This window comes from Podarcis cretensis (assembly GCF_951804945.1).
Source record: "Podarcis cretensis genome assembly, chromosome: 7".
NCBI classification, from domain to species: domain Eukaryota; kingdom Metazoa; phylum Chordata; class Lepidosauria; order Squamata; family Lacertidae; genus Podarcis; species Podarcis cretensis.
The window spans coordinates 13,323,169-13,348,649 of record NC_137176.1 but is presented as its reverse complement, the minus strand read 5'-3'; the positions used below and the strand labels follow the sequence as shown (position 1 = coordinate 13,348,649).

Sequence of the window (25,481 nt, the reverse complement as noted above, 5' to 3'; positions counted from 1 at the left end):
AGCACCTCTCGTCCAAAGCCCCAACTTTATATACGGCCCAAGGGGCAAATCCATATAAAATGCTTTAAAATAGGCCCAGTTATGAAATTACTTATATTCTGGCAACTTTCAGTTATTTAATTTTTATTGCCCTTGCATCTCTGCTGCTCACTGCTTTAAAATTCAATTATAGTTATTTAGATTCTTTTAGTATTGTCATCCATAGCTGAAAATATTGGATTTCTTACTAACAGGCTTTAAGCCAGCAGCAAAATATATTATGCACTTAGGACTCTTATTCTGAAGTTAATAAATGCCAACTAAAATTCAATGCTTTCTTAGAAGCAGGAAAGTAGATAGGATTAGCAACACAAATGGAACATTTCCAGAAGGGAAATTAAAAAATCAGCTATTACTTTTCTCCCTAATCCCACCTGCACACCTGCCCCACTCTGATCTGTTGTTGTTTAGTCGTTTAGTCGTGTCCGACTCTTCGTGACCCCATGGACCAGAGCACACCAGGCACTTCTGGTTCCACTGCCTCCCGCAGTTTGGTCAAACTCATGCTGGTAGCTTCGAAGACACTATCCAACCATCTCGTCCTCTGTCGTCCCCTTCTCCTTGTGCCCTCCATCTTTCCCAACATCAGGGTCTTTTCCAGGGAGTCTGCTCTTCTCATGAGGTGGCCAAAGTATTGGAGCCTCAGCTTCACGATCTGTCCTTCCAGTGAGCACTCAGGGCTGATTTCCTTCAGAATGCATAGGTTTGCTCTTCTTGCAGTCCATGGGACGCTCAAGAGTCTCCTCCAGCACCATAATTCAAAAGCACCAATTCTTTGGCAATCAGCCTTCTTTATGGTCCAGCTCTCACTTCCATACATCACTACTGGGAAAACCATAGCTTTAACTATATGGACCTTTGTCGGCAAGGTGATGTCTCTGCTTTTTAAGATGCTGTCTAGGTTGGTCATTGCTTTTCTCCCAAGAAGCAGGCGTCTTTTAATTTCGCGGCTGCTGTCACCATCTGCAGTAATCATGGAGCCCAAGAAAGTAAAATCTCTCACTCCCTCCATTTCTTCCCCTTCTATTTGCCAGGAGGTGATGGGACCAGTGGCCATGATCTTCGTTTTTTTGTCTACCTAATACTAGGCCAAAGCGTGACTTAGCACAAGTGAGAAAACATGCACAGTATCCCAGAAAAGAGATTGTGGCCTGTTTGCTGCCCTTGGATTGCTTTGTTGTCATGCTGGATTAAGCCATGCTTTGGGTTGATGATTCTATTATATGAAACTGGGCTCATAGTTTAGCTTTCTGCAGGTAGTCCATGATTTGTAAGAAAGATTTGTCCTATGCTTTACAGATCTTAGTTTGTCTGGGAGAGCTAAACCACAAGCTGAGGTTGAGACAACATACTAAGCCAAACAGTGATCATTGCCTCAATGGGACACCATTTTATGTTTCTCTGGGCTTACCAAAGGGAACACTAGCCTAGAAATTAATGAATAAAGAATTGGGATTCTTCACTGATAGCTCACTGCAGGGTCTGAACTTAGGGTCATTGGAAAATGTTTTGTAAGAGAAACTAAACTTTTATCTTTTCTTTTTTTCTTTAAAAAGAATGAGTTTCTCTCCATGTTGCTACAGAGATGCTTGCAGAATTTGTACCTGCATTCTCTAAAACACAGTACAGTAATACCTCCATGAATGTCTGCCTTATCCAGCGTCCATTCTGGCGAATGTCCGCAGCAAACCCAGAAGTACCGGAACGGGTTACTTCCAGGTTTGCCGCTCATGCATGCACAGAAGCGCTAAATTGCGCTTTGCGCATGTGCAGAAGCGCAACCCACTCTGTGCGCATGTGCAGACGCGGCACGAGAGCCAGTGTGGTGTAGTGGTTAAGAGCGGTAGTCTTGTAATCTGGGGAACCGGGTTCAAGTCTCCGCTCCTCCACATGCAGCTGCTGGGTGACCTTGGGCCAGTCACACTTCTTTGAAGTCTCTCAGCCCCACTCACCTCACAGAGTGTTTGTTGTGGGGGAGGAAGGGAAAGGAGATTGTTAGCCGCTTTGAGACTCCTGAAGGGGAGTGAAAGGCGGGATATCAAATCCAAACTCTTCTTATCGGCTAGCGGCCAGGGCTCCAGAATGGATCCCAGTTGCAAAACAAGGTGCAACTGTAGTTCTGTCCTTATGAGGTTCTTTGCACTTGAATTCAGGTGAAAACAAAAATATGTGAGGCTTTCTCCCCTTCTGCTCCTGCCAAATGATCCATATTCATTCTCTCCAACAGATGTGTATTACATACAAAATCTGTAATGTAAGATGCTGTAGTGTAGTATATTCATTCCCACAGGGGTGACCAGTATGTTGAAGCAAAAACAATGAGGATTCTGGTGGTACCTTAAAGACGAATAGATTTATTGTGGCAATATATAAGTCATCTGAAACTAAATATTCTTGACATCAACCTAATTACTTGGCTATATGTTGAGCCTTGGTTATCCTCAGCTGCTCTTGTTCTCATGCTTTTATTCTAGTTGTCAAGTGAAGTGTGCTTCTGAAAAACTGCAGAAGCAATAATTTCTGTGACATGTTATATCATTTTACTGAACTTTTAACCTGTCTTGTTCTCAAAAAAGACAACATATGAATAACCAAGGAGAATTTTATGGTTCCTGGAATATTTTCATCAGTTTTAACAGGTCCCAGAAAATGAGACAGAAATAATGAGCTCAAGCCTTGAATGTCTGTAGCAATGTTTAGACAGGGATCAAGTAAGAGGTATTAGTGTTGTAAACATGTACACGGGGCAATATGGGCCCCCAAATATAACATGATGAGCTTGATTTCCAGATATCAGAAACATTCAGAAAGTTATCAAATCCATACTAGTTTTGAAGATCAGCTAAAACCACACCAAAAACTTCTAGATTTGTGGTATCCTTGGTGGTACATTGCAAAGCCGTTTGATCTTGGAACACCAAGAAAGACAGCATAACAATATGGTAGCACAAACCTGTACATGTCTTCAAAAGTTGTATTTATTCTGAAGCCAGCCTTTAAGGAATTTATTTGAACCAAAAAGTTCGTTTAATGGGCTTGGAGGACATGCAGGTGTAGTTGGTGAAGTGGCAGTGGTCTATCAGCCACATTGGGCTGTGAGCTACTAGAAATACCAGGTTCCTTGCTAGTTGTAAACATCTCTGAATCTTCTGCGTTCTCCCTGTTCTCAGGGTGATAATGCATTTCAGGTACAAGGAGCTGGAACTGTTGCGGTCCTTAATTTATGCAGCTGTCATCCTATTGCAGCGTCATTTTTTGGGAGACAACTGTTTAGTAACCAGAATGCCTTATTCTACATTCTGAGTATCTACATTCTATATCACCCACTGGTGGTCGGTACAATACGCCAATGCTCTCTTTTCACAAAGCAGCAACTACTTGTTGCACTACTTCCCTGCATAGAGCCATCATGCTCTCATAAAGGTCAAACCATTGATTTGGAGTTTACTGAAACACAGTATACTGAACGAAGGTGATGGACTACATGGAACTGGCTGAGATGACTGGCAGAATCTGAGACCAAGGAGAAGAGTCGGTGGAAGAAGATTGGAAAAAATTTAAAGTTTATCTTCAGAAATATTGTAAAATTAAGGAATGTTAGAAAGATGTTGGAATAGAATTATGTAGTTTTAGCAGTAAAGATATAAAGGATTAAGTAAAAATGAATTGGTGAAAGAAGAGAATGCAAAATCACAATATATTAAGATAAATTATTAAGATAAAAACAAAGCTGGAAAGGATTTGCTGAAATATCTAACTGAATTAGAATACAAAAATGGGAGGTGTGAGGAGGTCAAGAAAGTAAGTGAATAAAAGCAAGGGATGTAAAGGTTTGATCTGGTTTTTTTTTTCAATTGTTTTGTATTTTTTCTGTCCTTTTTCTTTTTTTCTTTTTTCTTTTTTCTTTTTTCTCTTTGTAATCTTTAAAATTTGAATAAATATTATTTAAAAAAGAAAAAAGAAACACAGTATACTGAAATTGTACTGTAGACGTGATGCTCCTGTTGTTCTGGGTGAAAGACGTTACACTCATTTGGAACTCCTAACTGAATCAGATTGTTTTCAAGTGGTAAAGTGAAGGTTTGATGTATTGTGTGTTGAATTGTCTCACTCCATCTTATTACGATACAATATTAAAACAACATACAGACTGTGTGTCCATACATTTCTAGTCAGATATTTTGTAATCAGCAGGCTTTGTAGGGGCTCACTTATCCAACATGGTGGGTGCTTTCATGGTGTTGGAGTTCTCAAATTATTTTTGGAAGGTGTCTTCACTGCACAACAGATTCCCTGGCAGGACTCAAAATATGTTACTGAGCTTGCCAGACTTACATCTTCAACACCAAATTGTACATGATTCATTGCCTCCACAATGAGATAAGAGTATTTATCTGCTTGAAAAAATGTGATAGGGGATATGATAAATGTAATTACTTTCATTGCCATGAAGAAAAATATTTGATTTTCACTGGTGCTACAAAGAAACCAGCCAGGACCCTCTCATAGCCATATCACAGTCAATTGGATTCCAGGGCACTTTGCAGAATGTAGATCCTAACCTTGATTACTGTCCTTTTAAAGTCTTGTTGAACTTTGGAAGAGCAAACTGATTGGATATTGGCTATAATAAATGGCTTCTGGCCTGCAAAAAGTCCCAAAGTTCCATTTTGTGAGGTTTATGGAGCTTGCAGGATTTGATCTAATTAATACGTGTATTCTATTTCTGCTACTTAGAAAGCAACCTCCTAGCTCTCCACCAATTTCCATTGTTTTTGCACCAAAAGGCAAATGTTAAATATCCCCAAATGTTCTAGACATTCTAGAGGATGGCTAGGCAATGTAGTAGCCTCCAGGTGTCATAGACTACAAAATCTCCTCAAGCAGTATGTTCAGTGGTAAGAGCTGATTGGATATTGCCCGGCCCTGAACTTTTCCCATCTCTTTCCAGAGACAGAAACAGTTTCACAGACCTGAAACGTTGTAGATTAGATTAGATTAGTACTTTCAGGACTGGCTCAGTTGTCAAACACTAAAATTCTTAATGTGAATTAACCAAGCTAATGACATAAATATGTAAATAGATTTTTTTTTAATGAAGAGAAGAAACCTTGGCTACAGATCATGGTTAGCAAGGGGGGAGCTTAACCATGGGCAAAGGTTCAGTCAACACGCCATGCCAAACTTTCTCTTAGCTCAGTGTGCCACAGGTTTATGAAAAAGACCAGGAAGCAACAGAGCAGAGCAGCTGCAAGCAGTTTTTTTTCTCGCATGCTGGCTATTTCGTTTTAACAGCTAATTTTAGTTGATGCTCTGGTCATTTTGCATTAGTCTAGAGACAATGTTATTTTGTGTAGCTAGGACATGTCTGCTAGCATTATATGCCTTTACCATAAAACTTGGGCCTGGGATGGGAAAGATTTTAGAGGCCATGTTAAGTTCTTATGGCATACTTTTAACATAAATCAAATATGTCGTGCTGAATATTTGTAACAATGGCGGGAAGAAGCCTCAATAGATTTCTGAAATTTGTATGAACTGTGTCAGGAATCTCCCTAAGGACTGCATCTGTGGAAAACATTCTATTTTACTTTATTGCGTTTTTAATTCATTTGCAGTTATTTGCTGCTCAATGCAGTCCAGTGAGTGCAGCAGGCCGCAGTGCAAAAAATTATTACACAATAGTGAATCTTCAGTGTTTTAACTCTGAGTTACAACAGAAGGCAAGCAGTTAACAGTGATTGCAAAAATAATATTCACAATTAAACCATTTTTATCACATTATGAATGAGTAAAAAATTTGGCTCGAGGTCTGTAGCTGGCAAAGTAAATCTTGCCATGACCAGAGAAGTTGCTGTAGTATGAGAAGCCAACAAAATGTAAATTGCCTGCATATCTGACCAGTTTGCTTCCCCTTTAAGGAGTGGATCTAAAAATTTAGTTCAGTTCTCAGAAAAGGTTGGGCAATAACACAATGCAGCTAGGAAAAAAACTTAAGGAACAACCATAACATTGCATTTGGTGTAGAAGTCTTTCGAATGGAATTGAGCCTTTTCATTAAGACCCAGCTTTCATTTGCTCAAAGGGACACATTTTATAATTTTATAATAAATCAAGAGATTTAGAATCATAGAATCATAGAATCATAGAGTTGGAAGAGACCACAAGGGCCATCGAGTCCAACCCCCTGCCAAGCAGGAAACACCATCAGAGCACTCCTGACATATGGTTGTCAAGCCTCTGCTTAAAGACCTCCAAAGAAGGAGACTCCACCACACTCCTTGGCAGCAAATTCCACTGTCAAACAGCTCTTACTGTCAGGAAGTTCTTCCTAATGTTTAGGTGGAATCTTCTTTCTTGTAGTTTGGAGCCATTGCTCCGTGTCCACTTCTCTGGAGCAGCAAAAAACAACCTTTCTCCCTCCTCTATGTGACATCCTTTTATATATTTGAACATGGCTATCATATCACCCCTTAACCTCCTCTTCTCCAGGCTAAACATGCCCAGCTCCCTTAGCCGTTCCTCATAAGGCATCATTTCCAGGCATTTATTTATTTATTTATTTATTTAGGTCCCAGATATTTGCTCCGTAAAAAAACATGATGTAAGTTTTCATTTCAGCACAGCAGAACGCCAGTATTTCTTTTATTTATTTCTTCTCAATGTGTTTTGAATAAGTATTTTTTTTTTCAGAACTGCAAGCTGCCTTGAGAGTTCTAACTGAAACGAAGGGTGAAATGTCATGTTTTATGAATGAGCTTTAAATGATGGGCTGTATTCAACCTTGTTGTTGTTGTTGTTTAGTCGTTTAGTCGTGTCCGACTCTTCGTGACCCCATGGACCAGAGCATGCCAGGCACTTCTGTCTTCCACTGCCTCCCGCAGTTTGGTCAGACTCATGTTTGTAGCTTTGAGAACACTGTCCAACCATCTCGTCCTCTGTCGTCCCCTTCTCCTTGTGCCCTCCATCTTTCCCAACATCAGGGTCTTTTCCAGGGAGTCTTCTCTTCTCATGAGGTGGCCAAAGTATTGGAGCCTTAGCTTCACGATCTGTCCTTCCAGTGAGCACTCAGGGCTGATTTCCTTCAGAATGGATAGGTTTGCTCTTCTTGCAGTCCATGGGACTCTCAAGAGTCTCCTCCAGCACCATAATTCAAAAGCATCAATTCTTCGGCGATCAGCCTTCTTTATGGTCCAGCTCTCACTTCCATACATCACTACTGGGAAAACCATAGCTTTTCCTGCTAGCACTAAAGAACCCTCCTCTATCCTCCCCCCGGACCTCACCCCATCTGTTATAGGGGTTCCCCCAACCCTCTGGCGCAGATTGGAGAAGGGTGATGGGCATGAGGAAAGTGAATATACTGACAACCTAGCTCTATACCCCTCTATACCCCAGCAAGCAGGGCTCCGTTCTTCCTCCCACTTTGCAGGAGAGGCACTTCGCTGAAGGGGCGTTGCGCAGCTCTCCTGCGCAGAGTGGGAGAGCTGTGCAGCGCCCCTTCAGCGAAGCAGGAGGAGGAACAGAAGGAGCCCCTTCTGTTCCTTCTCCCACTTCGCAGGAGAGGCACTTCACTCAAGGGGCACTGCGCAGCTCTTCCTCTGAGCAGCGCCATTCACTCCATAAGACGCACTCACATTTCCCCTTTTTAGGAGGAAAAAAATGCGTCTTATGGAGCAAAAAATACGGTAGGTTGGATGAACTGCACATTTCTTTACTCATATATATATTTATTGTTGTGATGTACATTATATCCTTCTCTTGACTTGAAGAATTAAGAAAGTTCCAGTTTTAGCCTTGCGGTACTGGGGCCGATTGCTGATGAATAAACATAGCAGCCATGTGAAATAATTCTGCCTGGTGGCTGCCTCCATTTTGAAAACCATGCAGGTGGCAATGACTTGCCATTCAGGAAAGCCTTCTGTCAATTTCCTCCATCCCTCTTTCTTCCCACCCACTCTTGTTGGTGTGAAGAACCAGGATGTGTGCAGCCTATGAATGCTCCCTGTCTCCACCTTCATGAAAGGTCAATATATCTAAGCCAATGTACTATACTCGATTATCTTATGTAAATATAATTGCTACTTATAACACCGAAATTTCAGTATTAACTTACAGAACTGAATTTCAGCATGAATAACACATGCAAAGACAATCAAGCTGTTATTGCAGAGAAAGCTAATCAGAATGGTTGAATTGTACCTGATTGGAAATAATCAGCAGAAAATGTAATAAATATTAACACAGTTTCAGAGATTTACTTAGATTACATCTGATTAACTTTCTTCTTCTTCTTGATAGAGCACCCAAATGACTAGAAAAGGAGATGGGGTGGATGGAAATGTATTTGAGTATTAACAGTTTTACAAAGCAAAGACATAATTTATTGATATCTAGTTATAGTTGGTGTTCTAAAAATAATAAAAAGTAATGACTCTTTTAAAAAAACTGGTTGATGCTATCACAGTCTTTTCCCCCTTCAAAACAATCGAAACCAATTGCAACTCTCCCTTTTTTTTAAGAAACTATATTATTTGAAAATCCAAACAAAATTAAGTACTCATCAACCTAATTTATTTAAATAGGGGAGAATTAAGCATATGCTTCTCTTTTTGATCAAATGTTCTGTTTTATTTTTCATTGCTTTTTCTTCTTCTTAAAATGGAAGATAATACTGTGCACACCCCTGTCCCATTTTCATCTTTCTTTATATTTTAGCAGGTAGCTTTTAGAAATATTACATAATCAATACAAATTTTTGAAAATTTTAATCATTAAATTTTTAATCACTTTTTTAAAAAATTGTAGCTTAAAATTTCAGACCCTCATAACTCACAAACAGGATGAGATAAAAAAAAAATTAGATTCAAATTTAGTTTTGAACATTCAGCAAATGTACAGAATATTAAGAAATTTGGATGACATGAGGTAAAAAAAAGTTGGATCACTTGATATGGAATGACCCAGTTGCATGTGAGCCTTGTAGCCTGGGTTAGTTACGCTGAAAGTTGCTGTAAAAACTGGAGGGCATGGTATTATGTGCTGGTGTCAGAAAAGAGAGAACCCTGGTTTTAATTCTCTACAAAATATCGAAGTTCACATTGCATAAATGTTTTCATTCATAAAGGTATAGTAAAATGCTTTGCTCTTTCTTGCCTTCCCCCTTCCAGTACTTGCAGCTCTTTGCTGCAAACCCTTCTTCATTCATGATAGCTGTGCTTCATGGTCCTTCCAGGCTGTGGGATCATGAATCCTAGGGCCATGTTCTCAAACAAATGAAGGGCAGGGCCAATGTGTCTTAGCCAGTTCACTACAACAAACAAATGTGTATCTTAGAATGTGTCCCAAAGATTCTGGAGTACATTCCAAGACACAATCTCTGCTGAACTGCTCTTGGTGCTGGCAGGTAAGTCAACTCTGGGAACAATATTCATCCGCCATCTCAATTGTTGCCGTGTTGCTAATGAAGAATCATAGAGTAGGACTTGCTGACTACTGGAGCATTGGTTGGGATGAAAACCATGGAGGTAAGGGGGAGGGAATCCAGGGCCCAGCTTCTTGCTCACCTCAGGGCAATGGAGGGCCTCCATCAAGGACTTTGGGTCAGCGAGCTGGAGGGAGAACGTTGGCCTGCATAACGGGGGCCTGTGGAGACAAACAGCCACAAAAATGGAATCCTAGACTTATATTCTCTGTTGTCATTTAGTGCTAATTTGAGTGTGCTGTGCCATATTTCTCCTTGATTCTGGCACTCAGATTTTAAAGTGGTATCTACTAGGCTGAGTTTTATTGATGGTATTTGAACATAAAAGCAGGGCTGGTGCTGTATAGAAACACTGATACATTTCTTTTTTTATTACTTTTTAATCAAAATTAAAACAAAACATATTATCAAGAAACATATCATCCTTATCTCCTCCCATTTTCCATCCCTCCCCCTCCCTTCCCCCACAGAACCCACCCACCCCCACCCCCCAACTTCCCTCAGTTCCAGTCTTTGATTTCTCTAAAAATGCTGTTTTCTGCATGTTACACAGTTGTATAGATCCTCCAACTGTTTAGCTGATAATTATCAATAAAGTTTGTGAATGTTTATTCAAAACCAGCCAAGGAGTCCAGTTCGCTTTGTTGCGTCTTCAAATACTTTGTAAAGGGTTCCCATTCATCTTTAAAGTCACAATTATCCTTGTCCCGTAGACACTGATACCTTTCAAGACAATTAGATGGTGCCCAGGAGTTTTTAGAACATAACCACTTTCAGGTGAATAACTGTTCCAAAGCTAGAAATGAGAAAAGATACAGGGAAAATGCTACCATTCTTGAACATTTGTAGGTGTCACACATTGTGCTTTTCATCAGGGGTGGGGTTGGTGAAGGCAAGTCTTTGACGTAAGAATTGTAAAAGCATTTTTATTTTAAACAAGACTTGTGTTCCCTTCCCTAAGCTCTACCTTGTGTGTTAACCCAATTTTAAAAGTTCTCTGAGGTCATGATAAAAGATCATAATGTGTGTGTTTTTCTTTTAAAAAGAGCATAGAGGAGATTCATTCACATATATAAACTTATCACAGCCAATAATCTTTTTTTTAAAAAAAAACAAACTGTAGCATGTCCATTGCCAGGAACGAGTAGTGGAATGAGAAGATGGTGACCACTGTTGCTTTATCCTAGGAATGTCAGCTCTGCTGGAGAAGAAGCCCGCAGAAGAATGAGAGAGTGTGATGGACTTACGGATGCATTGCTGTACGTGATTCAGTCTGCTCTAGGGAGCAGTGAAATTGATAGCAAGGTTTGCCATCTTTGTTTTTATAGAAACAGTATTCTGAAGGGGGGGAACCCACGTTAACAGAGGCACGTCATACATCCTTCAGGTTGTAAGAATTAAATTTCAGAATCCTTTGCCTTTAAGGAAAGCCTTCACTTACTGTATGCTCATGTGAGGTATATGTCTGTCATTCTCTCAAATTCAGCCATAGTAGTGGCAACAGGTACTTAGCAGTTAAGCCAAAGGCTCAGACTTTGGGCCTTGCAAAGCGAAAGGGGTCTTCATGCACAGTGTGGGTATAAAAGGAGAACCTCTGGAAAACAGAGGTGAACCACCCTGAGATCTTTTCAGGAAGGGAAGCATATAAATCTAATAAATAAATAAGCAGCGTAAGGAGATATACTTGATGTGCTGGACCTTGAATTGTCTCAATGAAGGTAAGCTAATATATTGGGATGGGGGGAGTTGTGTGCTTTTGTGGAGATTTTGTTTGATGATTTTTACAACTTAAATGTAGAGTTTCATTAATGAATGACTACGGAGCTTGAATTATAGAGATGGCCATTCCTTTTGTTGATGTGTGTTAAAACTGTGTGATGACGTTAACTCTGCTGATCACTGGGTACAGATGTCAGTGTTGCCTTTGTTTGGTTTTCATTGTTTATATTTTCTTAACCTTTGATATGATACTGTTTTTGATACAGTGAATATTTACGGTTGTTCCCATAATTTTTAAAAGATCGCCATGTGGGTTGGAAGGTGGAGGAGTAACTTAGCTGAAACAAAATGCTGCATATTCCTTTTCCTGTAAAATGGCAAGTGTTTCTGTAGGGCTTTGTTTAAATTCTTCATACAGATAAACTAAGGTAAATTGGCAAAGCCTAATACTTACTCCCATGGGAACAGCAGAAGCTTCCAAGTTTGGTCCATCTAGCATGGCATTGTCAACACTGACCGGCAGCAGCTGTCCAGGGTTTCAGGCAGGGGAAATTCCCAGCCCTCCTTGGAGATTCTGGGAGTTGAAACAAGGACCTTTCGTAAGCAAAACAGATTCTCCATCAATGAGCTGCAGCCCTTGCTGAACACTAGTCTAAATTGGAATAATTTGGTGAAAATGTTAACAGCTTTGTTTTGTCAACATCATAACTACATGCCTCCTCTAGGTTATAATATGCTTTGACTCTGTATTTAAGTATGGCACGTCCCTACACTTACATGACCCAATACATGAGCTTTATATCTCACCCGGACCCAAATTTTGAGGGATAACTCGTTTCAATATACTCGTATAAACATCACATGTAGATGTGATGAAGAATGTGAGCGGAGGGTAGGGAGACATGATGCGTAGTCCCACCATGCATGTATCGCTGGCAGGTCTGAAGACATGACCCCAGATCGGCAGGTGTAAAAGCATTCGTTAGCACTTGAAATAACTTCTGCATTAAGCAGTACAGTGGAACCTCGGTTTTCAAGCACCTCGGAAGTTGAACGTTTCAGTTTTCAAATGCTGAAAACCTGAAGTAACTGCTTCAGTTTTTGAATGCTTTTCGGAAGCTGAATGTGCCACACAGCTTATGTTTTGAGTTTCCCTATTGTATCGAGGCTTCCGTATTGAGTTTTCAGTTTTCGAACGTTTCGGAAGTCGAATGGTCTTCCAGACCGGATTACGTTCGAAAAACGAGGTTCCACTTTATCTGTTAGTTAAATCATGGTTGCATGACAGGAAGGAAGAGCTTGTTTTACAAATATGAAGTTTATCTTAGTTTATTTGTATGAAGAACTAAATATAAGTGTGTGACACTTTTCTTTCCCACAGCAAAGCTGCCAATATTAAATTTCAGCACCCTGGCTGAAGAGTGGAGACAGCAAAGCACTAGCTGTGGCTAGGATCCTTTTCCAGAATATTTTGCACTTCACATGTGTGTGTGAAGAAGGGCTTCTTTTCACCTTTAGAACTTTTCAGATTGTTAGAAAAAGCAAAACTGGTGCTTGTGTTTGAGTACACTTGGCAGCAAAAAACAGCACATCCTGAGCTGAAGCATCTTTGTTCTGCGAAATTTTATATGCATGGCCCAGTAATTGATGTGTGTGCAGATTACGGTATGTCATATAATAGCCTAAAATCAATTAGTGAGTAGTAAAACAACTCTAATCTGCCAGGTTATCATTGTTGTCAGGAACGCAATTCATGCAAAGTCGTTTCTGCCTGCCCCCTCCCCCCCAACAAAACTTCCTTCTGTCTCCATGAGCTGCATAAAAGCAGAATCAGTAGCTGCATATCAAAGCTTCTTGAATCACCTTGGCAAACAGAAAATGAGGCGTTGAAATGCTTCAGAACTGGATATTCTGAACTCTTTTGGATCAATGAAATCCACGCTATTTCCTTACCAGGCACCCAAGAGTAGTAGGAAAGAATTCTAAACCTTAGCAGAGTCTTCTGTTCTTAAGAAGATTCCTTTTTTGGGGTAAATGAAAAAGAGTGTTCTATTGTATAAAACTGTAAATGAGGTAATCTAGAGTCCCAGTTTCAGCTGCACACAGGAGAGAACAGAATGCCTGGCACATTAATTCATAGCATTTAGAAGAATAAGGAAGAAGGGAGTCTTCAGAACTTGTTTGGATCAATGAAATCCATAGTTTTCTGTACACTGCTTTGCAGTTAAATGGCATATAAATTGTTTAAAGAAGATAAAATAAGTAAGTACTGTATTGACCCAAATATATGCCGCACCGGATATAAGACATACAAGGGGGCGGAGACAATACCCGAATATAAGCCACTCCCTTAAAATTCCGCAGGCACTCACACCCATTCTCTTTTACTGTGTGTCTGTTTCAGCAGCGATATCGTAAAAGCCAGTTTTTGTAAGGTCGTGAATTTAAGCCGCCCTTTTAAAAAGTGAGGCTTATATTCAGGCCAATACGGTAATATCAGGGCCTGATAATCAGCATCTATTGCTTCAAAATACAGTTTATGTTTTGTTTCTTTTTTTTAAAAAAAATAACAGCTTAGAAAATGGGGCTGCAGCTGACATACTGAAACGCGGTACTACTGTTGCGAACTAACTTCTTATTCCTGTGAAGCAGCATGTGCATTGATAGTGCCATCTACTTCCTCCTCTTCCATCAAGCACCAGCTTCAGCACACAGCTCTAGCTTATTAACCAGCATTAAACCAGAATTTCCTGGTTGCAGCCAAGATCTCCACACATAAAACCGAGTGCAGCAGGAAGTGGTGAGTGACGGAGGAGGAGTATGCATCTACTGTGCTCTCCCATGGCGTCATAAACCATCAGGGGCGCCGACTTATAAAAAATATTGGGGGGGCGGGGGCCCATACCGACTTATAAAAAATATTGGGGTGGCCCAAGACCTCCAAACCGCTGCTGCTGGGGGAACAAAAGGGGCGAGCCCCGGGCTGCCCCAACCTTAAGTGAACCTGTGAGGGCCCGCCCTTTGCGGCAGCCAATTGGCTGCCGCCGTGGGCGGTGAATATTAATGAGCTAGGGGGAATCCCCGCTTCTCGCGGGGCTGACGCCAGCCCCGCGAGATTGTTGATGGGTCGAGAGCCCGCAACCCCACCCCCTCTCTAGGTCGGGAGTGGCTTTGTTTTTCTTAAATTATTGGGGGGGGCAGAGCCCCCCCAAACGAATTTTTGAGGGGGCTCGGGCCCCCTCAGGCCCCATGGAGTCGGCGCCTATGTAAACCATGATGATCTAGGTATCATCAGCATAGAGGTGGTATGGAAAGCCAGATTAGAGAGGACCAAAAGAAGAGAGTTAGATGAGAGAAAATCAAGACAAGTGGAAGCAAGAAGCCATCAAGGGGAAATGATAACTAGACATTTGGAAGGGATAGGATACAGGATAGAAGAGGGGAAACGCCTCCGTTGGGTTTCATGATAGATGGTCAGAGAGATCCCCTGTTCAGGGAACCATGGGTCTCATGAAGAATTATTTTATTTCACTTACAGTGAAGGAAGCAAGGGTTGAAACCACACAAGCAGCAGGCCCATTCACTGTCACAACTCTCCACCCACTAGCTACAATTCTAATGCCAAAATGTTAAGAAGGCTGAGCCATTTCAAATTCAAACAGAATTCGTTATCAAATGAAAGCAACTCTATTTAAAAGCAAAAGCAAAAACCCAACACTTTGGTTTCCTAAATTTCAGCATTATTTTCATTCAAAAGAGCAAATCATTGCACTATATGATATTTCCATCACTCTGATGGACCAAATGACATATGTAATAATTTCACAAAGTCTAGTAGCTTAGACAGTTAAAATAAGCAGTTTAAAGAATGGATGACTCTCTAAAATACACTTTATTTCCTGGTCCCGTCCCCCATTATCAATCCATGTGGGGTTCATGCAAGATAAACACATAAGACTATAACATAAATAGCCTTTCCCCTCCGTGCTGTAAATGGGGAAAAATCCAGTTTACATACATGCATCCGATTTATCACATTTTAACTTTAATTCTACCCCCTTTCACAATGGATTTTCTCTGAAATTTGTTTGCTACTGTTAACTATTGACTCAGACTCCATTCTCTCAATCAAAAAAAGGCTTTGCAACTTCTTTCATGCTTAATTAAGGTGGTTTTCAATTTGGAAGCACCTATGTACGAACATGAAAACTGTCAAAAGCAGGCTAGCATCTGACCTTTGATGTTCAGCTGCCCCAACACCATTGCAGATATTGGAATTGCCAATTTTAAGAACCTGCCATCAGGTTTTTCATAGTTTTACAAAGGGTAGTTTGCTAGTCTGGGGAGTACCCAGTGGGGACAATTTTATACCAAAAATAATGTTCAAGACTGAAAACCTTTCTGTTGAATGTGAGAATCCTAAAATAATTTTCCATTCATTTTTATCTTCCTTTTTAGACCGTTGAAAACTGTGTGTGCATTTTAAGGAACCTCTCATACAGACTCGCTGCAGAAACATCTCAGGGACAGCAAATGGGGACCGATGAACTAGATGGCTTGCTTTGTGGCGATGCCAATGGAAAAGATGCAGAAAGTTCAGGATGCTGGGGCAAGAAGAAGAAGAAAAAGAAATCTCAAGATCAGGTACTGAAAATGACTTACGGTAGCAAACAATTAGTGATCGTGCTAATACGCTCAGCCCAGAACCAAACTGTACAGTGAATAAAGACAAGAATAACTGGGGAAATTGTTCTGATCCAATGTTATTGTTTAATACTGGTGCTACTATAATTTCTGTCCATTTAGGACAGAGGGGGCAACAGAAAATAGAACAACAGTAGATACAGTGCTGGAAATAGGCAGAGCCCAGTGACCTGATGGAGATGGAGATATGGTGGGTCAGCCAAGGACAGGAGTTGTGTACGTGTGTGTGTGTGTTTGTTTGTGTGCATGCATGTTAGAGTGCACGAATGTGTGTGGTGTAGTCACACCCAGTTTTGGCAACAACAACTGCTGATATATGCCCTAAAGCCAAAAAAAGAGTTAGCCAGCTGTGATTTAGGGAATATTTCGTTTAGCATTACATTACTTGAAACAGCATTAAGACTAAGCACCCCAGATGAACAGATCTTTAAGATTTCAGGAATAATTAAATTAACCTCTGGATATTTTCTAGCACATAGTTCCACCATGCATTGAGCAGTTTGTTTTCAAATGCCAAATAAGGGAGAAAAACTTTTAAAGATAGATCTCAGGCTTATGCTTGTTTCCTCATGAAGGCAAAAATCCACATGGATTTTTAATAGCGTATAATCCACATGGATAATTAAATTTATTCTGAACAAAACTTGTCCAAATAGCCTCAAAAATAAGAGCACATGGTATGGTATTGCAGTACTGCTCTTCTATTTGCTACAGTCTAACATAAGTTTCTAGATCTATTTTCTAACTGAATGAATAGTTGCTTCCATAATTGATGTTGAAATTATTTCTCTGTATGGCAGATTGACTGTTTCTAATACTGTTAACCTGATTGAAATTAGGAAGACCATCCATACGCAATTACTTCTCTCAAGAAGAAAAATAGGTTGAGGCTAGAGCGCCTGATCTTGCCGGGAGTTGCCAACTCGCTTTCAGCTTACCTCAGCTTCTGATTTGCCTCTTGCAATAAATTCCATTTTTTTCCTTTTATGCAATTGAAAATCAGAATCCACAAACGTATGGGACCAAAATCTATGAAAAGGTAAACAGAAATCCCCAAGAAAGCTGAACTGATGCTCACATAGCTATACTTGTGTATGCAGATATTACATACATACATACATATAAATACAACTTGATCCAGTTATCAAACACTATAGAAGTCTAAAAACCAGAACAATAAGCAAGTATTTACAGCTGACTGAAAAGCAACCTTACAAAATTCTACATGCAGTAAACAAACACCTGTAATTCCACCCTCAGCTGGAATTCCGTTATTTTCAGCTAAATCGATTGTGTTGCTAGAACCCCAGTGACACTGAAGCAGACATAGTTTAATTCATTTTAGTGGGACATGTATTCCTGCTCTATTTCCTTTTTATGCTAAAAATGTTAAGACTTTAATTTTATTTTGTCGCTTTATTCGGTTTACATTTACTAGCGCAACCGAGTACTTTCCATGTTTTCAGTTTATTCACTGTGGCTTACAGAAATTGAGCTTTCCTGACACAAAGATGCTCTGGTACATTGACTCTTCAGATGTCTTTTTTAAAAAACTTGTGGAGGTTCTTTAAGGATACTTAATAAAAAAATAAAATGAGGCCCAAGCATGTTGCACAGCATGTACTAAAACAAATGGTTCAGAAAACTTTGCTTGACCCATAATTTGTGAGTCACTGACACATTTGCCTGTAATAGCTCCTAAAGAAACATTAGGGCATGCTGTGCTGATTCCTTTAGGGAAATGATTCAGGGCTAATTTGTGTGTGGGATTTTGTACGTACACTCTTGAATCTGTATGAGGTAAAAAACCACACACATAGGTAGTCCCTCAGCTAATTTAGACATTATCTGTGATCCATAAAAACACGTAAAACTAGTGTGTTTTAATGAAGCCAACTGACACCGTTTTAGCCATCATTTTTGGTAGTTTCACATTTTGCAAATATTGGTGCCCCACAGAAGTCTCCTGAATTGGGAAGCCCCTCAGTGGTTCCTCAGGTAACCTAGATTGGAGTTACCACCTCCTCACTCTTAACAGTTTGATTTTCTCTTGGAAGCTTCCTTATGGCATCCTCATTTGTATCTTAAGGTTTAATTCCCAAGTAGAAAGGGTTCATGGGACGTGGGTGAGGCTGTGGGTTAAGCCACAGAGCCTAGGACTTGCCAATCAGAAGGTCAGCGGTTCGAATCCCCGCAATGGGGTGAGCTTCCGTTCCTCGGTCCCTGCTCCTGCCAACCTAGCAGTTCGAAAGCACGTCAAAGTGCAAATAGATAAATAGGTACCACTCCGGCGGGAAGGTAAACGGCGTTTCTGTGTGCTGCTCTGGTTCGCCAGAAGCGGCTTAGTCATGCTGGCCACATGACCCGGAAGCTGTACGCCGGCTCCCTCGGCCAATAAAGTGAGATGAGCGCCGCAACCCCAGAGTCGGTCACGACTGGACCTAACGGTCAGGGGTCCCTTTACCTTTACCTTTAGAAAGGGTTCAGTCTGTTTTCCTTAGGAAGTTCCTGGAGTTACCTCCTTGTGTGGGAAAGGCGGCTATTTATCCAATGGTAGCTATATTTACATTTCTTAGCATCTCATGGCAGTGTTCTCTCTCCCTGTTGATCTTAGACTCTTTAGTTAGTCATTGGTTGAGAGAGATGGAGAAGATTTTAGTCTAGGCTTTTTTCTCGAGGTTTTGAATGATTGTGGGTTAAAGAAGGCCCAGCTTATTGTGGTCCAAAGTTTAGTAAATTTGGATTTCTGCTATCTAAGAAGTAAAGCCAATAAATCTTGTTCTCCATTACTATTTAATATCCCTATAAACTGTGGAATCACCACAGTTGTGGTATCTATAGACATTAACCATTTCAAAGTATAAGAGGGCATTTTCTCTTGCTCGCTTTAATGTGCTGCCTTCAGCATTGTTAAATGACTGATTTAATAAGATCCTGGTTAATAAACGGATGTGTCTGGAGCAGAAGCAATAAAATCTATTCAACATGTCCTTCTGCACTATAGTAGGTTTAGGGGGAGGTTAATTCTCCCTCTACTAATGGATTTTCCTGGAAGATCTCCTGCAAACTTACTAGTGATGTACTTAAGGGATGTTTCCTCCTATGTCACTGAGGGTTTTCTTAATATCAGTGCAGATCAGAAGATTATTATTTTTTTGCTGGCTTCTAGAGGAAAAGAACATAGAACTATTTGTACTTGTTTTAACTGCTGCAATATTTTAACTGTTGTAACATAGACTTTATTCTGTGCTGAATTTTATCAGTCTGCGAAAGTAATATACTACTGCTACTGTTTGGTTATACAGTATTATTTTAATTCTCAGTATTTTATGTATTTTTGACATAGTGTTCTAATCTATTCAGAAGTCCCATTGCGTTCAGTGTGGCTTACTCCCAGGTACAGCCTGATAATATTTTTTTTTTCTGACGACAGAATCATTCTGACATTTTCCTATTGGATATCGTAATTCCTCTGTAATATACTTCTGATTATACTCTGAGGCAACTTTTTTCTAGTTCTGTAATCATTCTCTGTCAGAGCTGGGTAAAGGCCTCTGCAGAGCTCTTCTTGTCCATCAGTCTGAAGGGTTTAATATCCTTTTCTTAGAATAAGGTGTGCATGGAACTGTGCATGTAATTTTAAATTTATGTTCACTGGACTGTTATACAGCATGAAGATAAATTACACTATCTTCAGACTTTAGATTAGTATAGCAATAGAAACCCCCAAATCTCTTAGATTGATGTTTAATATTTCTAATAATGTGACTTGGGTTTTTCTCGGGGTTTCTTAACCATGGTAATATTTCTCAACTTCAGATTCACTCCTGCACTAAAACCTCCATGTATGATTATAATCCAGCCGGCGACGTAGGATCAGAAATTACTATGTGCAGAAACTGTGACTATGGCTCCTATAATCTCCTTGATTCCTGTTGGCTATGGCAGCTGTATTACTGGTTTAATCAGAATACAATATCAAATATCACAGAACTGCTGGTTAAAAATGTTACAGAGTGACATAGATTTCATTCTAAACCATTTTTCTAATGCAGCGTCTTAACTCTGTAGCCAATGAAAGACAATTCTCTGGATTTGATCCAGAGAAAGACGAGTGCCACTCTGCATGCCATTAACTGCCATCTGTTCACCAAGAGGAGTCCCTTGCACATCCCCGGGGGTCTTTGGGGTAGAAGCAATTATTTTGTAATGGCAATCTATTTTCAGAATGTTTATAACAATAATGGTTAAATGGTTGACATTCCAAGAAGGCCACAAAAGAGTCCGTCGCAGTTTATCTGTGAAATCAATCAAGGATTTCTCTTATGCCTCTCACAATATGCACAATGCAAAGAATGCGTCAAAGGCCTAATTTTCACAAAACCACAGACGTAAACATTTCTGGACGTGAATAGTTCCTTTGATAGCTTGTCATGCAAAAACAAGCTATCAGATTCCATTCTACCTATAGTCTGGTGGGTACAGTGCATGCTATAGCTTTAAGGTAAAGGTAAAGGGACCCCTGACCGTTAGGTCCAGTCGTGACCGACTCTGGGGTTGCGGTGCTCATCTCGCTTTAATGGCCGAGGGAGCCGGCGTACAGCTTCTGGGTCATGTGGCTAGCATGACTAAGCTGCCTCTGGCGAACCAGAGCAGCGCATGGAAACGCCGTTTACCTTCCCGCTGGAGCGGTATCTATTTATCTACTTGCACTTTGATTTGCTTTCGAACTGCTAGGTGGGCAGGAGCTGGGACTGAGCAGCGGGAGCTCACCCCGTCACGGGTATTCAACCTTCTGATTGGCAAGTCCTAGGCTCTGTGGTTTAACCCACAGCACCACCCGCATCCCTATGCTATAGCTTTACTACTAGGCTAAAAAAAATCACACCATGCCAGTCATTGTTAGGGTGTCACTTCAACTTATCCCAATAATCATAGTTGACACTGAGAAGTCACCAAGGGTTATGTTTTCAGAGGATTCTGTAAGGATGAAGATCCCTTGGGATCTCGTTGATGTCATGGTCTTGATCCATGATACAAGAATCATAACCCAAAATCCTACGGATAAACTCAACAGTATTAAAATGGAAAATTGTAATATGAAGGAAGTTGTGCCAGAGTAAATTGTGCATTTTAACAACGTGCAGTGCAACTGCTATTATTTCTAAAATATCTGCCCTTGCCTATTCTATACATATGCTCTATCTATTAAGGGAACAGTTTTTGGATCTGTTGGTTTTCTCCAGGTTTATGGTTATCATTACTCTTAAATATAGACATAAGATGAATCAGATCCAAAATAGAATTTTCAATTTGGGTGACCCACCTGAAATCACTGTGACCTTCTGTTTTATCTTCTGTCATCAATCATGAGCTACAACAGCAACATTTCACAGCTGATAGACAGGTAAATCATGCTTGAGCGTGCTAGAGAGAGAGAGAGACGGTAAACCCTAATGCATTAAGATCCAAGTTGCATAGAAAAATTCTCTCACTGAGTAGGCTGAAACTCACAGATTAGAAAGCAGTTAAAATGTGGTTTTAATATATGTCTGAGGAAATTTGTGAAACCGCTTATGGCATCTGTAGAATGTCCTGTTGGTTCTTTTTAATCTGCGGTTATTTAACAGCAGTCCCGTCTGTCTATGAATATTAGTGTATACGTGTTCATCTGTAACTAACTTTGTGCTCCGCATATCTCTCTGGCTTTATTTATCCATTCTATAGGATTAGAAATTCTGTATAACTCAAAAATGTGCATAGATCTATACCAACACTAGCTGGCTCGTCTGAAGACGCCCCTGTTTGCTTTCTGTTTTCTAGTTCCTAGGTCACAGCTGCTGCCTAGACCCAACTATTATCACTATTTTGCCAACCATCCATATAGTTCCATATTATTACAGCTTATTGTGTTTATTTATTGTTTTCATCCTCTCCAGTAATTTCTTTTTCTGTCTGATAGATGCTCATGATGGAATTTCTCTTGCTGCAAAATCATAGCAGCTTTCTGGGAAGAAATCTCAAATTGCCTTAACTTTTACATGCCCTCTTCACTCTTTAAGGAAAGAATTGTATGTTGCAGAAGTGCTTCAGAAAATATCTCCTTTCTGGCATGTTAATGGAGAAGCTGGCTTGAGCATCATATCTGCAGTCTCTATTTCCCCCTTCCTCTTGTTATTTTTTATCTTGTCAGTGTGAGGGGAAGGGTAATGCTGGATTCCTTGCCTTTTCTGTTTCCCTACTGTAGCAGCAGAAGCCCAACATCAAGCAATCTCATGTAAACTACTTTCATGAAAGGTCAACTAAGATGGAGGTGTCACTCATGCATGGTCTACCAGTATATAGAGATATGGATATTAGCTAAAGTCCTCATTATCCACTAATGTGTGTTTAATTTGCAAAGCGAGAGTGCATACTCAGAATTGTCTTAACATTTAATTAATCAGCATTAAGTGATCTTGCATATGCACTTTAGTTTGCTTAAGAGCATAAGAAGGCTCCATCTAGTCAAGCATTCTTTGTAAGTTTCTCAGCTACCCACAGACCCTGGCTGGATCTAGACACATAAAAAAAAAAGTTACAAGAAAACGCATTCTAAAGCTCGTAATGGAAAATCACATTGAGGAAGGATCAAACTCTACAGCGTCATCTGGTGCCGCATGTTTATAATGCAGTTATAACGATATAGTCACCTGAATGTAGCTGAGCACCCTATTATTTTATTCAATAGTACCCTAATACAAGATTTCTCTAAGCAGCTTACACAAAACACACAAATTAAAACCATACCCTCTCTCTCCAAACACAAACATACCAGAAACAGCAGTAAAAATGATTATCATAATCCGTTGAAAGTCTGGGGGAAGAAAAACACCCAAAGGATGCTAATGTTGGGGCAGGGCAAGTGTTGCTACAGAAAGCAATCTGTAGATGGGTATGGGCCACAACAGAAAAGGCCTTCACCCTTGTCATCAGCCCCCAAACCTCTGTCAAGGGAGGCTCGCGAAGAAGGGTCTCAGATGATCAACAAGAGTCTGAGTATGTTATAGTCAGACAAGGCATTCCATTCAGTAGATGGACCATGGACTGACTTCTGCCTACTCCCAAACTAAGGAATATTTTCTGGGAAAGGGAGAACGCGTAGAAGAAAATAGAGTTTCTGGGCTGCCCAGACTATAAGACTCCCCTCTTGGCCATGCTGGCGTGGTCCAAAGGAAAGCAGATCAATACATTTGGCACCAGCTTGGCTGCAGGAGTTGCCGGAAAGAGGCGTACAAGCAACCAACCATCTTAGGGACTCCGCTCTGGATTTCTGTAGGATTTACTCCTTGGCCTTTGCTTCTACCAAAGTCATCCCGTAAGGCAGCGGAGGTTTAGGATCAGAGGTTTCCTTCTCCTAGATGGGCTGCCTTCCCAGGTTGACAAGCCCCTTCGGCCCCTCACTTCCCTCTACAACGTGTGCAGAAACCACCTTCTTGATTGTTGGATCCACTATTGGTCTCATCCACTCAATACTGACATGCAGTTCCTTGTTTCTGCCACCTATTGCCCCTATTGTAAAAGGTAAAGGTAAAGGGACCTCTGACCATTAGGTCCAGTCGTGGCCGACTCTGGGGTTGCGGCGCTCATCTCACTTTATTGGCCGAGGGAGCCGGCGTACAGCTTCCGGGTCATGTGGCCAGCAGGCCTAAGCCGCTTCTGGCGAACCAGAGCAGCGCACGGAAACGCCGTTTACCTTCCCACCAGAGCGGTACCTATTTATCTACTTGCACTTTGACGTGCTTTCGAACTGCTAGGTTTGCAGGAGCAAGGACCGAGCAACGGGAGCTCACTCTATCATGGGGATTCAAACCACCGACCTTCTGATCGGCAAGCCCTAGGCTCAGTAGTTTAGACCCGCGTCCCTATTGTAGCTTAATATATAAATCACATAATGGTTTCATGCATTGTAATAGGAGCAAAAGCATGTTCAAAGTGCAACTGATACCAGACTCTGACAAATACTAGCAGATACTAGATTCTAGTTTACATACCCCTTTTATACGGAATGTACATGTGGAAATGTATAGCTGCCTCTCACACATTATATAGGCACACTCCCAAATCCAGGATCAAAGAATCATACAACTAGTTCCTGCTGCAAAGAACTTTGGACATCATTCTCTAAGCGAGTATGATAAGCTACTTTAATACAACTTATGGTCCACCAGTGCGGGTTAAATTTTGCAAAGTCAAGAGTGCATGCCTCAGGATAACATAAGGCTCCGGCCACTTTTGAAACTGAGGTGGGTTTCAGAAACGGTTTGTTTCTGAGAGTCTGTTGCTGAAAAGCAGGCGAGTCAAACATCCCTCTCAGTACGCCTATAGTAGCTCTTTGCATCCTGGCTTAAATTTTTAAATATTATCTTACCTAAGCTCAGGGAGAGAGGGTTTTTTTTAAAAAATCACTTCTTGCTTTCATAGTGAAAGGTGAGTTCCTCTTCTATAATTTTGCACCCTGGAGAAAGTTATTATGTGTCTTGGCTAATCTGAATTGTTGTTCTCCCCCCCCCCCCCCCCATATTTAGGATCAGAGCATGAACTGTATTGCATTGGGAATTTTTTGGCTTTAACAAAGTAATGTGTTAAAGTAAAACACACACACACACCCAAAAAACCTTCCTGAACCCCCCAAAAAACCTTCATGAACCTTCCATATGGAGAATACTGCAAATCCAGAAAGGAAATCAGAAAGTTTTCTTCAGAATGAATCTAAAAGAAATAAAGAAGCAAATGAACAGAAGCATGTATATTTGTATTCCTCTGTCAGTCTATGAAACATTCTAAAGAGCACTTTTGTTTTTCAAACAGCCTCTTGGATTCAAAAGCAAATGATGGTTTTGTGAAGTTTTCTGCTGTGCCACCCTCCTGAGAGACTTGGCTTTTTTATATGCCGGATAACAACGAATTGAGCCATAGAAACACTATTTGAGCTTCAAGGATTTCACCCTTAACTTCTTTGAAAGATTTTAGCCTGCTAGTGATGTTTTGAAGGCTAAATTTCCCTAATATTTACAGTGCGGGAGTCCTGGTGACACCATGAACTCTAAGTATAACAGCTGTCTCTTCTCTTCCTTTGACTCTCTTCATAATTTTAATATTACAGCAGCCCATTTTACATGGCGCATCGATACTTTTGTTTTTGAACCTTGTTTAAACAGGGCACCATCAGCAGTTTAGATTTCTGTCGTGCTGATTAATATGCTGCCAGCCCAAAGAGGGCTGGAGACTGTTAATCTATTTCATGAAGGATTCAGGACTGCATAGCTCTTCCAGAGGTTTTCCTTCAGGGTTGTTGTTTTCTAATGAAACCTCTTACCTGTTACCTCCAGCTGCCAGCCTTGCATAGAAGACTTGGGTTGTTCCATTGTACACAGCTGGTGTATTTTATCTGCCCATGTTTCTGGCTAGTGAAATTAGGATAACCTCTGGTTATATAACTGAAAGTGAGCCTATAGTACAAAACACGGTGGCAGTTGTATGATGTCCCATTAAA

At 40.6% G+C, this 25,481-nt stretch overlaps 1 protein-coding gene across 7 annotated transcripts in view; it reads left to right on the top strand.

Annotated features, from left to right (window-relative positions):
• CTNND2 (catenin delta 2) overlaps positions 1–25,481 on the top strand; it is a 528,002-nt gene that overhangs the window by 432,063 nt on the left and 70,458 nt on the right. For all 7 annotated transcript variants that reach the window (XM_079984908.1, XM_079984909.1, XM_079984910.1 and 4 more), the window contains 2 exons: positions 10,711–10,828; positions 15,701–15,886. In XM_079984908.1, the coding sequence (XP_079841034.1) occupies positions 10,711–10,828; positions 15,701–15,886 (304 nt within the window). The remainder of the gene's footprint in view (positions 1–10,710; positions 10,829–15,700; positions 15,887–25,481) is intronic.